The sequence below is a fragment of the Oryzias latipes genome, chromosome 4 (assembly GCF_002234675.1).
Source record: "Oryzias latipes chromosome 4, ASM223467v1".
Lineage (NCBI taxonomy): Eukaryota > Metazoa > Chordata > Actinopteri > Beloniformes > Adrianichthyidae > Oryzias > Oryzias latipes.
In genome coordinates, this window is record NC_019862.2 from 29,592,380 (window position 1) to 29,608,207 (window position 15,828).

Consider the following 15,828-nt stretch of genomic DNA (forward strand, 5'->3'; position numbering starts at 1 on the left):
CATGTTTTTGGTTTCCTTGTCAGTCACACCTTCAGGTTCATGATCCACAGCTGTCTTCAGTTCAGTTAATTGCCCTCAGCCTTTTTAAGTGTCTTGGTTTCTGTTCTTCCTTGTCAGGTCATCTGCTCTGTTTTGTCACAGTTTTGTTTCCCCTCATAGTTTTGTCATGTTTCAGTTTGCTAATTAAATGTTTTAGTTCCTGTCATCAAGCTTGGTCTCCTGCATTTGGGTCCTCCACCACCAGTTCGTGACAATTTCATTAAAGCTAGATTTGCCTTTTTTTCTGTACTTTGCTTTTACATAAGGCGAATTGTAAATAAATAAATTGGTCAATATGACAATCAAAAAGGACCGAACAAAAAAAAAATCATAATTTTAAGTTAAAAATAATTAGATTAATAGATTTGGACACACATTAATATCTGCTGTTTTACTAACTTTAGTGTAAAAGTCCAGTCATCATTTGTCGTGTTGTGTTTTCAGCAGTAAAGCTGACACATATCTTGTTGAACGCCCCCTTTGTCTCCTCCCCTTCACATTAATTTTGGAAACGGTGGCAGGTTTTCTTTCACCATGCACAAACAACCTCCCTTCTCATCCATGGATGGACCTTAAAAAGAGAAAAAGAAGCAGAATCAAAGCCTTTCTCAGAGGAAGTGACAGTTTGATGAGAAGATCAGTTCGTTTCCTTAGTGACGAACCAGCAAAGAAAACTTTAGAACTGAGGTGTGAGAGCAGGTGTGGACATGGACGAACTTGGTAAGGCGGCACCGTTTTCTGTAAAAATGAACAGTGATGCTTAAGACAATGAAGAGTTTAGCGCTAGGATGCAGATCGGAAGTTATCAGTTGTTTCCACATTTTTAAATCTTCGTCTCGCACGTCTTAAAAATTATAATAAAATAGATGTAATTTTTTTTTAATTTAGGAAAATGATCTAATCTTATCTTCTTTTTAACATAAATTTACACAAATGTACATTTAAACAATCCCCTAATTGACTTTTTGTTACAGTCTACTCAAAAAATACGAGTGAAGGTCTTCAGTCCGTGGACGTTCTGTCTCCTTTAGAGGAAGAAAGTTCCTCTGAAAACTTCTCATTCCCGCCGTATGTGTTCTGCATGTTTGTAGATTGTTTTTGAGTAAAACTGGGCGAGGGACAGATTTAAAATGTTGCTTCAGAATTTGTAGATTCTTGCAGCACTACAGGAAGTTTCACTTCTGCAACATCTCAAACCATCACTTCCTGAGGAAACTGACAACCCCCCTCCACCCCCAGCACCATTATCTGAATGTCAAGATAGAGTCACTGTACAAAACAGTGTACCTCACACGTCTTACATGTTTGGTTAACACGTAACATTTACACAGACTTGGATTGCAGTGAAAGTTGAGAAGGAACCCGTGGTTTTTCATTTGTTGTGAACATAAAGAACTGTTTTGATGCATTTGGGCCAACAGACGGGTCTGTGTCTTACAACAGATTTGCTGTTGGAGGAGTTGGCCTTGAACGTGACAAGTTCAAACAACGTCCAAGACGGCTCAAATAAGGACAGAGCTGATCGAGATGCTACGGTATAGCCGCCAAAACCAGAACTGTTTCAACTGCTGCTGCACTTCTGAAGCTTTTCCTCCTGATTACTCTGTCAGATGACATATCCAACTTCAAATTTGATCTATTTGGTGTGAAAAACCGATCACAACACAATTGTCTCCACAGGCTTCCGGTGGACATGCTCTAAAAGAAAGAACAAGCTCTACAAGTGTCTACAGGTGAGGGCCAAGCTTTTGTTGATTCACATTAATTAAATTGTGCCTAAGAAACAGGAAGTGGCAAAAAAATGGTCACGTGTGATTTGAAAATGTTAGAAATCCTTGTTTTTTTTGTGGATTATTCAAGTCAGATCTAATGCAGAAGTCCAATTTTGATTTTGGTTTGCAAAAAGTGCAAAGGATTAAAGTTTTTTTGAATGTACAAAATATGTATTTTATTTATTTTTTTCAAACCCAAAATGACAATAAATAGTCAGAAATAGACAAATAAAACACAACAACGTGCTTGAAAAGGAACGGGTAGAAGAATTGTCCATTTACAGTATCCGTTTACACTCGGTATAACATCTATGCAAAAAGGACATTTGCTCATTTGTTCTTATTGATTATGTCCAACCAGGTAAAGTTCCATCAGTGACATCTTATACACTATATTACCAAAAGTATTGGCTCACCTGCCTTGACTCATATAAACTGAAGTGCCGTCCCATTCCTGACCCGTAGAGTTCAATATGATGTGGGTCCACTTTTTGCACCCATTACATCTTCAACTCTTCTGGGAAGACTGTCCACAAGATTGAGGGGTGTGTTCAGAGGAATGTTTGACCTTTCTTCCAAAAGGTCATTGGTGAGGTCACACACTGATGTTGGTGAAGAAGGCCTGGCTCCCAGTCTCTGCTCTAATTCATCCCAAAGATGTTCTATGGGGTTCAGGTCAGGACTCTGTCAACTCCGTCCTCCATGTCTTCAGGGACCTTGCTTTGTGCTCTGGTGCACAGTCATGCTGGAAGAGGAAGGGGCTGCTACTAACTGTTCCCATGAGGTTGGGAGCATGGAAATGTTCAAAATGTTTTGGTATCCTGAAGCATTCAGAGTTGCTTTCACTGGAACTAAGGGGCCTAGTCCAGAAAAACAAGCCCACACCATAATTCCTCCTCCACCAAATTTCACACTCGGCACACAATACAGTCCCAATTGTACCGTTGTCCTGGCAACCTCCAAACCTAGACTCGTCCATAAGATTATCAGATGGAAAATTGTGTTTCATCACTCCAGAGAAGGCGTCTCCACTGCTCTAGAGTCCAGTGGTGGCGTGCTTTACATCACTGCATCCGACGCTTTCCATTGGACTTGTTGATGTGTGGCTTGGACGCAGCTGCTCGGCCATGGAAACCCATTCCATGAAGCTCTTACTGTACTTGGGCTGATTGAAGGTCACAGGAAGTTTGGAGCTCTGTAGCAATTTGCTGTGCAGAAAGCCGGAGACCCTTTGCACTAAGTTCTTCAGCATCCGCTGACCCCTCTCCGACAGTTCATGTGGTCTACCATTTCATGGCTGAGTTGCTGTTGTTCCCAAACCCCTTTAATTTGTTCTGATAGAGTTGACAGCTGACTGTAGAATATTCAGGAGCAAGGAAATTTCACGACTAGGTTTGATGCCCGGGTGCGTCTTATGACAGTTCCACGCTGGAATTCACAGAGAGCGGAGCTTTCTGACCTGTGGCCAGGTCAGGTGATTAGGACACCTGATTCGGATCATTTGGATGGGTGAGCCAATACTTTTGGTGATATAGTGTACTTTTTTTTAAATACATGTAAACTTTGGGTTTGTTTTTTGAAACCTTCATCTAATTTGTTCCATAAATCCACACCACAACTTAATAAGATAACATTTTCTTTTTTGTAGTAGGAATGCACTGCATTTGGAAGTTCAACTGATTTCTTACATCGTAACCCCCCCCATTTTCTGTCTTTGAACATTTGTTGGATGTTTGCTGTCTAGAAGTAAGTTATCTCTGGCTTTAAGCATAATGAGTGCTGTTTTAAGTTTAACTAGTTCCCATTATTTCAATAAAGCTGACTTTAAAAATAGGCTTTTGTATAAAATGTACAAAGAATGTAAATTTGTTTTATAAGTGTTTCCCCTAGATGTTGTAGTATTATCGATGTATATATTAGTAAACTCACTTGTGAGCGAGTGTATGACACATTTTTCCCAAAACTCCAATAATCTTAGTTTGAGGAAACTTGTCTCTGTGACTAGAAGCTTTTTCTTAAAATAATAATTCTTGGTAATTTTTCAGACAGATTTTTTTTGTTTGTTTAAAGAAAATCTGCGACTAAGGTCAGAATTCTTTGGGGCGCGTCTCAACAGCGAACTCGTCCTTTTGAATGTTGGTTTTAGGGATGAGTGGATGACGTCTGAGTTTGTTTGCTGTGTTTTTCACTGCAGCGATCTGCCACCTCCTGTGCAGGCTTTCCTTGATCCTGACTCTCCCACGCAGGAGCTGGAGTCGGTTTTGCAGGATCTGATGGGTCTGGCACAAGGGGTAAGAACAGCGATCCTGCAGTAGAAGAGAGGTTTTAATGCACGGCATTAGTTTAACAGAAGAGGGCAGCAGTGTACCGGTTTCAACATCCCTGTCAGCAGTTGTTTTAGGCCACGTCCAACACCAGATTCAATTCAATTCAATTTTATTTGTATAGCCCAAATTCACAACATGAGTCGTCTCAATGGGCTTCGTATCGGTAATTGAAAAAGTGAAACATGAACTCAAAAGGATCATGAATACATAGAATTCAATAGGAAAATACTAAAATGAACTAACAAACTGACTAAGCTATACTGGCATCCCTGCCCTTAGACCCCCCTTCGCGGTAAGGAAAAACTCCTAAAGAAAAAACGGATTCCGGAAAAAAGGAAGAAACCTCAGGGGTGCCCACATGAAGGAGGGATCCTCCCCCAGGACGGACAGGCGATTTACCAGAACTCTTAGAGAAGAATTAACTTATCTAAATCTACAACTACATCTTTAAAGTCCAGCAGACAAGCTTCATCCAGCCGGAGTTGGGGGGACAGTCAGGGGCGCGAGTCGAGCCGGAGACAGGATCCACAGCCAGGTGTAGGAGCAGGAGCAGAGACGAGGTTCACGGTCAGGAACAGGAGCACGGATCAGTGAATCTATACAGTTTTGCATTCTCTATTTTGATTTAGGATCCAGGACCTTCAACAATCCCACCGCCATTAACACAGAAAAAGTCAGTGAAAAAGGAAACAGAGGATGGTCGTCGGAAGAAAGAGGACACAGGCGGCTCAACAGGTCCCACTGCTAAAGATACAATAGATGAGCTGCTGGGGGGGCTGAGCTCTGATTTGGAGAAAATTGGCGTACGCACCAACCCAAAGGGCCACTGTGCAGCCTGCCACAAATGCATTGTGGGAAAGGTATGCAGATGCAAAAAGCATCACCGTTTGTGATGAAAACAAAAGGAAGATGAAACAAGTCCAAACCTCTTGTTCCCACCTCCTCAGATGATCACAGCCCTGGGGGAAGTGTGGCACCCCGAGCACTTTGTGTGTGCGGTTTGTACGCAGGAGCTGAGCACGACAGGATTCTTTGAGCGTGATGGAAAACCCTACTGCCACAAAGACTACCACGAGATGTTTTCCCCGCGCTGCGCCTATTGCAAGGGCCCCATCATGCAGGTGAGACAAAATAAAAAAATAAAAATTCTCTAATATATGTTAAAAAGAAGTCTGATAAAAAAGCAAACAATGAAGATTCTGCCAAAAGAGTTACAGCGTATTATTGTATATTATTATAGTGTATTAAATGTTTGAACTCAAGGAATAATATAAACAAATATTTTCATTGTGATGCCAAACACTACACATGAATTATTGTAGAAGTTACAGATGAACATATTTTAAATATTTTAAAAAGGGCATCTAAAACACCGATACATAGCATTTCTTGCCTATTCCTACAGCCAAACGCTTCACTTTATTACTATGGATCATGAGAAAAATCCTTCCGAAAAGTGTGATGAACGACGAATGAACCACGTGAAAACCACGGAAGAAGTATGAATAAACCACGCAAAGGACACGTAAACCAATGTAGAAAATGAAACGTGCGTGAATATTGTGCTGTTTATATGCAATCCATTAGTGATTCGTGCGTCAATTACGTACATTTATTGTGATATGTGTGCTGTATATGCCATACAGAAGTCACACATCTGTGCAAAGTTTGTTAGACCTTCGTGGGACGGTCGCAGAAAGCCTCAAATTCGCTTATGCATGTTGCAAAAATCACAATTTCAAGATTTACTACGTAAAATACACAGAAATTGTGTAATTCTCAACCGGCCAAAAACTTTCGACAGCTAAAAATCGAATTCTCGTAAAGAGCCGTCGGCCGAAACACTCAACGCAGATCTGCGCACATCGGCGAATGACCAACGCAAGAAGCACTTATGAATTACGTAGATCACGCATGTATCAAGAAAGACCGACATGTCATACGTGGAAAATGCGCAACAATGTACGTATTGGCTCTGTGACACGGCCTTTAGTCATGGAAAGACCAAAAGTAATTTAACTTCTTTATTTCTCCTTTTAGTTATATATTGGCTTTTTCAATAAGAACTCATTCCTTTTACTTTAATTATCTCCAAGACAATCTGTTATCAAAAGTCAAGTATTCAATTAAGTTTGAAGAAAATGCTTCCCAAATTCCAAATTTTAGGCTAAAAACTAAAATGGGTAAACTGAAAATGAAATAAAATGAAAACAATCAATGAATGAATGTAAATAATATAATGAATGGTTGTATATTATTTGGTTCACATAGGAAGTAGAAAAACAAGTTTTTGAGGGTGACCTGAGATGATAATCTGTGGTACCTGTTTGATAATTTTGGGTCCGTCATCAAACCTCCTAAACCAGTCACATCACCTCCTGTGGAAACTTACAAAAAATCTGGGGAAAGCGACAGAAAGGCTGTTTATTTTCCACAATAACTTCTTCTAAGGATAGACTATGTATGTGGTTGATGTTCTTTTAAAACGCCATTTCAGATTTGGTAATTCAATGATAATAATCTTTCAAGAGTTGCATTAAAATAAAAAATGAAGCCAGAGGTTGACCAGTATGGTCGCCGAGTCCTGCCATCACAGCAAAAAAAAAAGCAATTGGCAAACAAAAGAAAGAAACTCTGCAAATAAAAAAAGTCAACCTCATATTCCTCCAAATAAATATTGTTACCCACGTGTGATTATTGATGACAATAACAACCACAGTAATAAGCTGCTGGATGAATTTCGCCGTCAGTTGTTTCTACTCTGGTGTCATTTCGTTCCAGCCTCTCAGTACCGGTTGTTGTTTGTGTTTGTCTGGGCTAGACAAACATTTGGTTCATGTAACTGTGTTTTGCTGCATATCGGAGTAAAGCTGCAGAACTTGAATCTCCTATCGTTTGTGTATTTCGCTGGGTTTCTCCGTGTCAGCCAAAGCTAACAATAAACCGGCATCCTCCAGTTTACCTTCAAACATGGGTCTACATGGCCGAACCAAATAAGAAATTACAAAGTACACATAGTGACATAGAACACCAACAGCTTCACTACTTTCTCCTTCGTACTCCTGTTCCTTTTTTTCCTCTCTACTCCTTCTTCTCACAGCAATGCACGGGCAAAAAGCATCCCCGATAATTCACGTCCCTTTTTTATTTGCAGCGTTTCTTTGTTTGTTTGACAGTTACTGTTTTTTTTTTTGCTGTGATGGTGGGTTTTGGCCAGAGTAGATGGCGCTAATTACGAAAAAGTCAATGTTAAATGTATATTATGAAATTATTGAAATGGAATGAAAAACGAGGTTTATTTCTTAAGATTTTCTATCAGTTAATATCCCTCTATTGGTGGAATGACTGGTGAGTTTAATGCTTCTCCTCAGGCAGTCACTCCTTCGTACTCTTTAGTGTTCCCTCAGTTTTCACATCCATTTATCTGCACAACTGCTGACGACACATGGCAGCATGTCATTTTATTCTTTCTGACCACGCTGAGGTTCTGCAGCCAGCACTGACATCGTGCTTCAAAGAAAAGACGATACTCAGAAACCAACGCGTGGTCCTCTGTAATCCACTCTTTGAAGGTTTATTTCTGTCTTTCCCGACGTGTGATGAGACAATCCTTCCTCATTCCCAAAGGAAGCACAACCAAGACGTAATATTTCTGGCTGCTTTAACAGAACATCCTGACAGCTCTTGACGAGACCTGGCACCCAGACCACTTCTTCTGCACACACTGTGGAGAACTGTTTGGGCCAGATGGTAAGAGGCGTAAGGGCTCTTTTCTCTGGGAGGGAAACGCTCAGAACACAGTTTACTTAACTCTCCATTTCTTTTAGGTTTCCTGGAGAAAGATGGGAAACCATACTGCAGTAAGGACTTCTACCACCTCTTTGCTCCCAAGTGCTCTGGCTGTGGGGAGCCAGTGAGGGAGGACTACCTGACGGCAGCCAACGGCACCTGGCACTCAGAGTGCTTCGTCTGCGCGGTGAGCCTCTAACATCAGACCACACACACTTCTGGTTCTCATGCAAGGCTGGGAATCAATGACAGAGATACCCACACATTTGCTTTATTTGCATTGTTGTGACCACAGGGCTGATTCAAACCATGTGCCAGATGAATATGTTGCGGTTGAAATGATGCAAATAAAACAAAGAGGCCACATTCTGCTGTGTGGGTGTCTTTTACATTTTCTTCAAAGCGACTTCTGTGTGCAGCAGCTGGTCAGAAACGCTTCAATGTGCAGCTGCTGTGTTTTAACTGTGCGGCAGCGCCATAAAACAATCGCTCAGAACGGTTTGAGCTGAGAAGAAATCATTTGTTTGTTTACCATTTCAGCCCAAGATATGACATCAACACATCAGAGGATCCAAGCATGATCGCTTAACCCAGTCATGACGTACAAGTAGTGATGTAGCAGTGGAGGACGCACTGGTGGTGCGTTTCCACCTGTGACTAAATAGACTTCAGGAAATATTAACCACGCTTAAAAACGGCAATGAATCTAGTAATTTTGTTGATGCATAAGGCCTCAGTCACAAGCTCCCGTACGGGAGTTGGCCTGTTTTTGGGTTGTCTAGTGTTGTAGAGAGGGGCAGCCACACTTAAAGGTGAGCGCAGGTGTGTCTTGCAGTTTACCTGAGGCTCAAACGGCTTGGTGATGGTAAGCTTCTAATGCCGCCACAGCTGCCCTGGCGTGGCTGCCGGTTCGCGCCTCTGACCATGACCCAGACATTCATTCACATTCACACACCACAGTAAAAGGGAGTTAGGTTGTGATGCTTTTGACACTAAACATGTCAAAGTCTAAACCAGAAATGAAGTAATTCCTTTTGAAGTGTCTTGCCAACGACAGTTGACTGGGGGGAGTAGGGATTGAACCACCGACATTGGACGACCCGCTCAACTGCCTGAGCCACTGCCGCCCATCATGGAGACTTATGTGCCCGTAGGACGCCTGTCTGATGTCCACACAAACTACAGTCTGTCTAATTTCCTTATTTCTAACAGTCAGGCTGCACGCAAGGAACGCACACGTATCTCACGTGAACAGCGCTAACGGGCTCTTTGCACAGTCTGCAGGATTTGGTGGGGGGGTGAAAAAAGGAACAGTCCGTATAACATGGCTACGTCTCACCTACGTCCCCCTAGGTGTTGTATAACTGTTCACCATGCAGCATGAACATTTCTCTCACTGAGTGGTCCATGACCATAAGATTTTGTTTACCTGCAGACAGACAGTGTCCATCCCTGTGGGCAGTTTGGACTGTCTTAAGGGGCATCTATCATGCAAAATAAGCTTTTTCAGGTTTTAAATGTATTATAATCAGCAGATGTATATAATAAGCAGGATAGTCTTCCCGTGGTGTCTCATTGGCCAATACAGCCTCTATCTATCTCCTATGAGACTTTTTTATTCCTAACCCATGTCTGAATCTTTGAATGATTACTGTTGGTGTTTGCATGACCTCAGACTCCACCCCCTTCTCCCCTCTCCCCGTCAGGACTGTCTGAAGCCCTTCACCAACGGCTGCTTCATGGAGCTGGACGGCCGACCCCTCTGCTCGCTGCACTTTTACTCCAGGCAGGGCACTCTGTGCGGCGGCTGCGGCGAGCCCGTCATTGGCCGCTGCATCTCCGCGCTAGATCGCAAGTTTCACCCCGAGCATTTTGTGTGCGCCTTCTGCCTGCGGCAGCTCAGCCAGGGCATCTTCAGGGAGCAGAAAGGAAAGCCGTACTGCTCCTCCTGCTTTGGGAAGCTCTTTGTGTGAGATCATGTAACAGATTAGCCAACCTTCAGACAGTCAGAGATGGGAATGTGTGGATGTGGCTGATGAGCTTCAGTGAGTCTGGAATGCTGTATTTGTGTTTTGTATAAAACTGTTTGGAGGTGCCCAAAATAGGGATGTAGGTTGAGATACTTTTGACAATAAAAACGTATCAAAGTCTAAACCGGAAATGAAATCGTTCCTATTTAACTACAGACATTCAGTGAAGTACAAGAAAAACTATATACTGCAAGGATGTGTGTTCAGGAACTTTGGTTATGTCCAAAACACTCGACTGAAATCTTACAAGTCCTGAAAAATTGCCATCATCACGTAGGGCAAATGAAAAAGAAACAAAAAGTTTTAATTTACCACTTCCATAAATCCACCAGTTTGCCTTAAGACGGAGGAGAAAAGAGCTCCTCTCACAGTTTCAAGCCGTTTGTCAAGAGCCTTTCCTGTGCGGCCTGAGGGTTTGTGTTGGCAAAAGCTGGCATGGGCTTGGTATGACACCCCCGAGGTTCGTCTTACTCTGACCACTCGGGCCCTGGCAGGGACTGGACTCCTCTTTCTTCTCCACACAGGCTCCATTATGGCTCCTTATGGAAGATTAATGAATGCGGTGAGGTTTACAAAGATGGCCGCGGAAACGAGCTCCCTCACATCCATTCGTCTTTTCAGAAACTCTCGCTGACTGTTGAGGGACGAATGAACCGAGTGTGAAGGAATTGTTGGCAGATTTAAGCCTCTTCTGTTTGACAAGCACTTTTTTTCAGTTCAGCTGTTCCCCATAGTGCCAATGTGTGCAGGTGGGACTTTTGTCTTAAAAAATGGATTTTTTTTCAAAACGTTTTTTCAGGGATCTAAAGATGTCTGTCCTTGAAGACTGGATATTCTTTTCCATTGGTCGTCATGATCTGTGCCAAAATAAAGGTTTTGTCTTATTAATAACAAAACTCAATTCAGATCTGGTCTTTAAAACCTCTCAAAAATACACAAATATATTAAAAAAAAATGTTGTTTTTTGTGAATCCCCACACGTTTAAGTGCTTTTCTCATATTTTATGAGATCAAATTACCGGTATATTAGCTGCTAACAAACATTTAAAACTGTGTATTCTAATCTTTTATTAGTGACGCACTTGCTTTCTTCTGCTTTTGTAAAGAAAAGGTAGATCTCTAATAAACAATAAATGTCAGAAAGATAAATTACCAACAGATCAACAGTCATAACTTCTACACATTGATTAAAGTTTATTCTGGTATAAAAAACAAACACTTTTTTGGCCAGGGGGATGCCGCTTGGTTTTCATCGGGTAAGTGGCGTGGGTGCACGATGTGACGTTCGTGTGAGCGGAGGCAGCACGGGGCATTAATCATGCTGTCATCACCGTCAGAGCCGACCTCGTTCAAATGCTGCAGAACGTGGATCACAGAGTCAGTGAGAGCCTTTAGATACGACCCAACATCCCACTTACAACGTGTTTTATGACCGTTTGACTCTGTAATGTCCAAGGATTTTGTACGAGACACGGGAGGAAGCAAACTGTCAAGCTTGAGCAGTTCAGGGAGGGGCAGTATGGTGGTAGATTTCATTGTTCTCACCCCCTCAAGATCTTCATATTCATCTGTTGTTCACACCAGTGAAAGTTACAGGAGAAAAAATAGTTAACTAAAACTCAATTGTGGAATAATACAGTAGTTTACCGCCTGGAATAAGAGAAATTCTTGTATGAACAAGAATACATTGGTTTGCCAAGGATGGAATGGAACGGAATGATTACGTTCTCTGAGAAAATTCCATTCCATCATTATTTTTAACATGAAAAATCTTTTTAAAGTCCAACTCAGATCACCCTTTGATTGATTTTTTAAAACATTGAAGACGTATTTACAAAAACCCCAACATCAAACTTCATCCTCCAAACTTTTCCAGTTTGTTTTTATTGTGTTTTGTTTTTCTACATTTCATTTGGATTTCTGGAAATTACTTTTTTTTCCTGATACGTTTCATTTATATTTCAATTTTTTGCGTTTTGGCTTCTGGAATTTTGTTTTGATTACTAAAGTGCAATGTTTTTTTATTTCAGTATTTGTTTTTACTTTTTTAAAGTCGCCCTCTGATCAACTTTTAAATTATTTTCAAAGCGTTCTCAGTGGTCTTTTAATTGTGGCTATGTCGTTTTTAGCCAAAATTGTGAAACTTGTATAGTTTTCTGGGACATAATTTCAGCGGAGTGGCAGGAGTTTGTTAGAAATTCACTTCTGAGTTGGTGGCAGAACCATTGGCACGGAGTAACTTCCCGTCATCCAACTGTTAACATGTTCTTCTGCTAGCTTACAGCCCCTCACACCCCCAACCTAACATTAGAGGTGCAACAAAAATGGCGAGCAATATTGGAGCTATTTAGGCTTACGGTTTAGATCCAGATTCCAGCTCAGATGAGAAAAACAAAGGCGTTCATGGATCTGTTTGTCTGCAGGTGGATGCATCAGAATGGAGCAGAGCAGGGAGCTCGTGGGAGCAGCTTATTTTCTGCTTTACAAAAATGATCTTTTTCAAACGGCATTTTTTGTCTGCTCCTGATTCGCAACGATTTGAATACTCAGAAATGCAATTTTGCTGATGTCTTCCATGATCAGAAAAATGCCACAAGGGCATTTTAAAAACACAATTTTCATCAGAGTGGGTCTTAAAAACGATATGGAATAAAGGGCAGGCTGTGCAATTCAGAGAGTGTAACTCATGTGACATTTACAGCAGTGAAACAGGACAATCTGGAGGGGCAGTGGGCCATGACATGGCGGCCACAGCTCGATGGGAAGACTGAGGAGTATACTGGGACATAATAGTGCTAAGGGGAGGCCGTGGAGGGAGTGTGGGGTATGAGAAGCGTAGCGGTGTAAGTTTCTCCTGTGTGACACTGAAACCAAACACTTACCTCTTTGCCTGTAAAACAACTGTGTCCGCTCGGCCACCCCAAAAATGGGACGGTGTGGCTGGTTGTCCGGCCCATTACGGCCCCGCTGTGGGTCACACTCGGCTGGCCAACCCTAAATCACAAGTTCACTTCAGCTCTGAACCCAGGACTGTCAAGCGGGTCTTTGGCGTATTCATCACACGTAGATTTCTGTTAGATTTCTCTTCGGCACAATGAAGCAGACGCATTAAAATAACGACCGCTGACATCCCAGTCAAAGCAGGTCCATTAGGGTGAAATAAAGCTGGGACAGATCACATTACTGTAAAATTATTACAGGCTGGCATGCCAGTAAACCACATTGACAAGGCTTTATAAAAGCTACATAATGAACTGAACAGGTAAGACCATGTGAAGAACTCAAGCAGAATGTCTCTCACAGGAATGGATGTGTAAATGTGAAATTACAGTTGCTTTAAAAACAAACATCCCTGACTTTACATTCGGAATATTTCCATGCTGGAAGGAACTGCGATTGTCTTCATATAAATCGATGCATCACAAACATACAAAAAAAGCACAAATAGTAATCATCATTTAACAATTTTAAAGCACTTTTACAGATGCACTGACTCACTGTGCTGTTTGTCCGGAAACTGCTATGTCACGTCCAAAATGGCCAAATCCGGCTGACTGCAAGTGTTCAAAGCTAAAAGTTTAAGGTCAAAGCTGTTATTTTGTAAAGACACACAACCTGTTGCTAAGCAGCGGCAGCAGAGGTCCTTCTGTTTTTATTGCTTTTTTTCATAGAATGTTTGGAATAATGGAAAACTTTCCTCATAGGTCCTGGAGATGCCACAGAACTCTGGAAATGAGAAAACTTCATCAAAACAACGCGAATCTTCTACGTTTCAAATGTATTCATTGGGATTTCAGATGTACTGGTTTTGGGGATTTCTTGGTTTACACCTCTTTGAAAAATTAAACCTTAAGAAAATGTTAGAATGGTATCAGTTAAGTAGTGAGGATTAATAGACAAACTACTTTTAGGCTATGTCCGAATTCCCATCATAATCCCTAAATACTAAAAAACTATATAGTGCGGGATCACCTGGTGTCCTGGATTTTAAAAGCAATTCGGACACCATACCAACTACTTTTTGTACGTTTGATGTTTTGTTTGTATGATATGAAATATGGTGACACCGATTTCATGATGTAAAAATCGAATCAATACCAGCATTTTACAACAAGTTTCTATGAATTCACTTTAAAAAAAAGTAAACTTAAACCAGTGACATGAGGTCAGATGAGGAAAGTGAGGCTCTGCTTCACCTGTCATTGTGATAAAATAGAAAAACGTACATTAAGTAAATTATTATTTTCCACTGATCCGTCTCAAAGAGACATTTTCAGTTGAAACGATGTTGCGCAATAACACACGGAGCGGAAACTCCGTATGTGGGAAACTCCGGGTGAGGCTCTGGAGCGCTTCACCTCATGTCTGACTGCAGGACTCAATGTTAACAGAGACGTGCGGTCAGACAGTTGCTATAAGCGAGCAGAAAAGGCTGCCGGTGAGGCGGGCTTTGCCAGCAGGGGGCAGACGTGAGCGGCCAGCTGCTTTGTAGCTACACTGGTGCCGTAGAAGCAGAACAGACTGAGGACGTCTTTCTCTCGTACAGCACAGACTCGTTTAACTAAAGTAAAGTGAGGAAGACTTTTACAACAGATCATAGTGCATTTTTGTGGAGAAGGATCAGCGTGTCCCACCTGTAGGAGGCCATCACAGCCTCAGTCATGTACAAGACCTCAAGAGACTCCTCCACTTGGTGCAGGAGCTTCCCTCTACCTGGAGAGGACAAACCAACCATTTTTTGGTCGACAACAATGATCTCCAACTTGGAAGTTCTAGTTCTCATTGCGGCTGGTTCATCCTCAACTGAAAGCCCCTCTGGGGAATTCTGAAGGTCCAGGTTCAACAGAGCAACATCATCTGCAAATAGCACAGATGAAATTCTGTAGTCTCCAAACTGGACTCTCTCCGGTCCTCTGCTGATCCTAGAAATATGGTTGATAAAAATTCTGAAAAGACAAAGGGTGTCCCTGTCCAGGTGCAACATGCACTTTGAACAGGTTTGACTTGTGTTGCTGGCAAAACGAGCCAAAACTCCAGCTCTGGCTATACAGAGACGGATCTCAACCTGGAGCCCTTCATATTCCCAGAGTAACTGCAGAACACCAAATGTAACACAATAAAAGGGAAGTGTCACGAAAAATTCACACAGGAGCGGAAGTGAAGTCACCTTTTGTTCATTATGCTTGACTGAGCAGCCATCTCAGGAGAAGAGGTTCTGTCTGCATAAAATTCAACTGCTTCATTGCTCACTGTAAAGCATACGAGTTCTTACAGAAAAAGTGACAACTTCAGCAGCTCAGTAATTGATTTGGTTCAGAGTGGAGCTTGGGGGAGCAGTGTTTGCCTTGGCTTTGTGCTGATGCTGGGTGCAGGTATCACACCTGATTCATGACTGGCTGCTCTGTCCAAGGGGAGCTTCTTGTAGCTGTTGGCTGAACACTGACTTTCTTTGCTATCTTGTGCTCCCTCACAATTCAATTCAATTCAATTCAATTTTATTTGTATAGCCCAAAATCACAACAACAGTCGTCTCGATGGGCTTTGAAGTAAAACATGAAATCAAAAGGATCACGAATACAAAGAGTTCAATAGAAAAATACTAAAATGAACTAACAAACTGACTAAGCTATACTGGCATCCCTGCCCTTAGACCCCCCTTCGCGGTAAGGAAAAACTCCCAAAAAAACCGGATTCCGGAAAAAACGAAGAAACCTCAGGGGTGCCCACATGAAGGAGGGATCCTCCCCCAGGACGGACAGGCGATTTACCAGAAATCTTAGAGAAGAATTAACTTATCTAAATCTACAACTACATATATAAAAGTCCAGCAGACGAGCTTCATCCAGCCGTGGTTATCGGGACAGTCAAAGG

The 15,828-nt window shown here is 41.9% G+C and overlaps 1 protein-coding gene and 1 long non-coding RNA gene across 2 annotated transcripts; one reads left to right on the top strand and one right to left on the bottom strand.

Moving 5' to 3' along the window:
• Positions 1–447: 447 nt before the first annotated feature.
• On the top strand, positions 448–10,081 carry LOC101157047 (leupaxin). The gene is made up of 9 exons (XM_004068344.4): positions 448–759; positions 1,483–1,574; positions 1,720–1,772; positions 4,006–4,102; positions 4,768–4,998; positions 5,086–5,259; positions 7,807–7,888; positions 7,966–8,114; positions 9,634–10,081. The coding sequence occupies exons 1-9, from the start codon at positions 747–749 to the stop codon at positions 9,898–9,900; spliced, it is 1,158 nt and encodes a 385-aa protein (XP_004068392.1). The 5' UTR covers positions 448–746; the 3' UTR covers positions 9,901–10,081.
• On the bottom strand, positions 3,370–13,929 carry LOC110014989. Its single transcript, XR_002873208.1, has 3 exons — positions 13,456–13,929; positions 12,840–12,951; positions 3,370–4,117 (listed from the first exon to the last, which is right to left on the bottom strand). It is a non-coding gene; the product is annotated as an uncharacterized LOC110014989 (long non-coding RNA).
• Between the last annotated feature and the right edge of the window lie 1,899 nt (positions 13,930–15,828).

Bases quoted from the DNA above. Each gene is read 5' to 3' on its own strand.
- LOC101157047 (XM_004068344.4), top strand. The intron at 1,575-1,719 runs GTATAGCCGCCA...TTGTCTCCACAG, and splicing joins GAGCTGATCGAGATGCTACG to GCTTCCGGTGGACATGCTCT. The intron at 5,260-7,806 runs GTGAGACAAAAT...CTGCTTTAACAG, and splicing joins GCAAGGGCCCCATCATGCAG to AACATCCTGACAGCTCTTGA.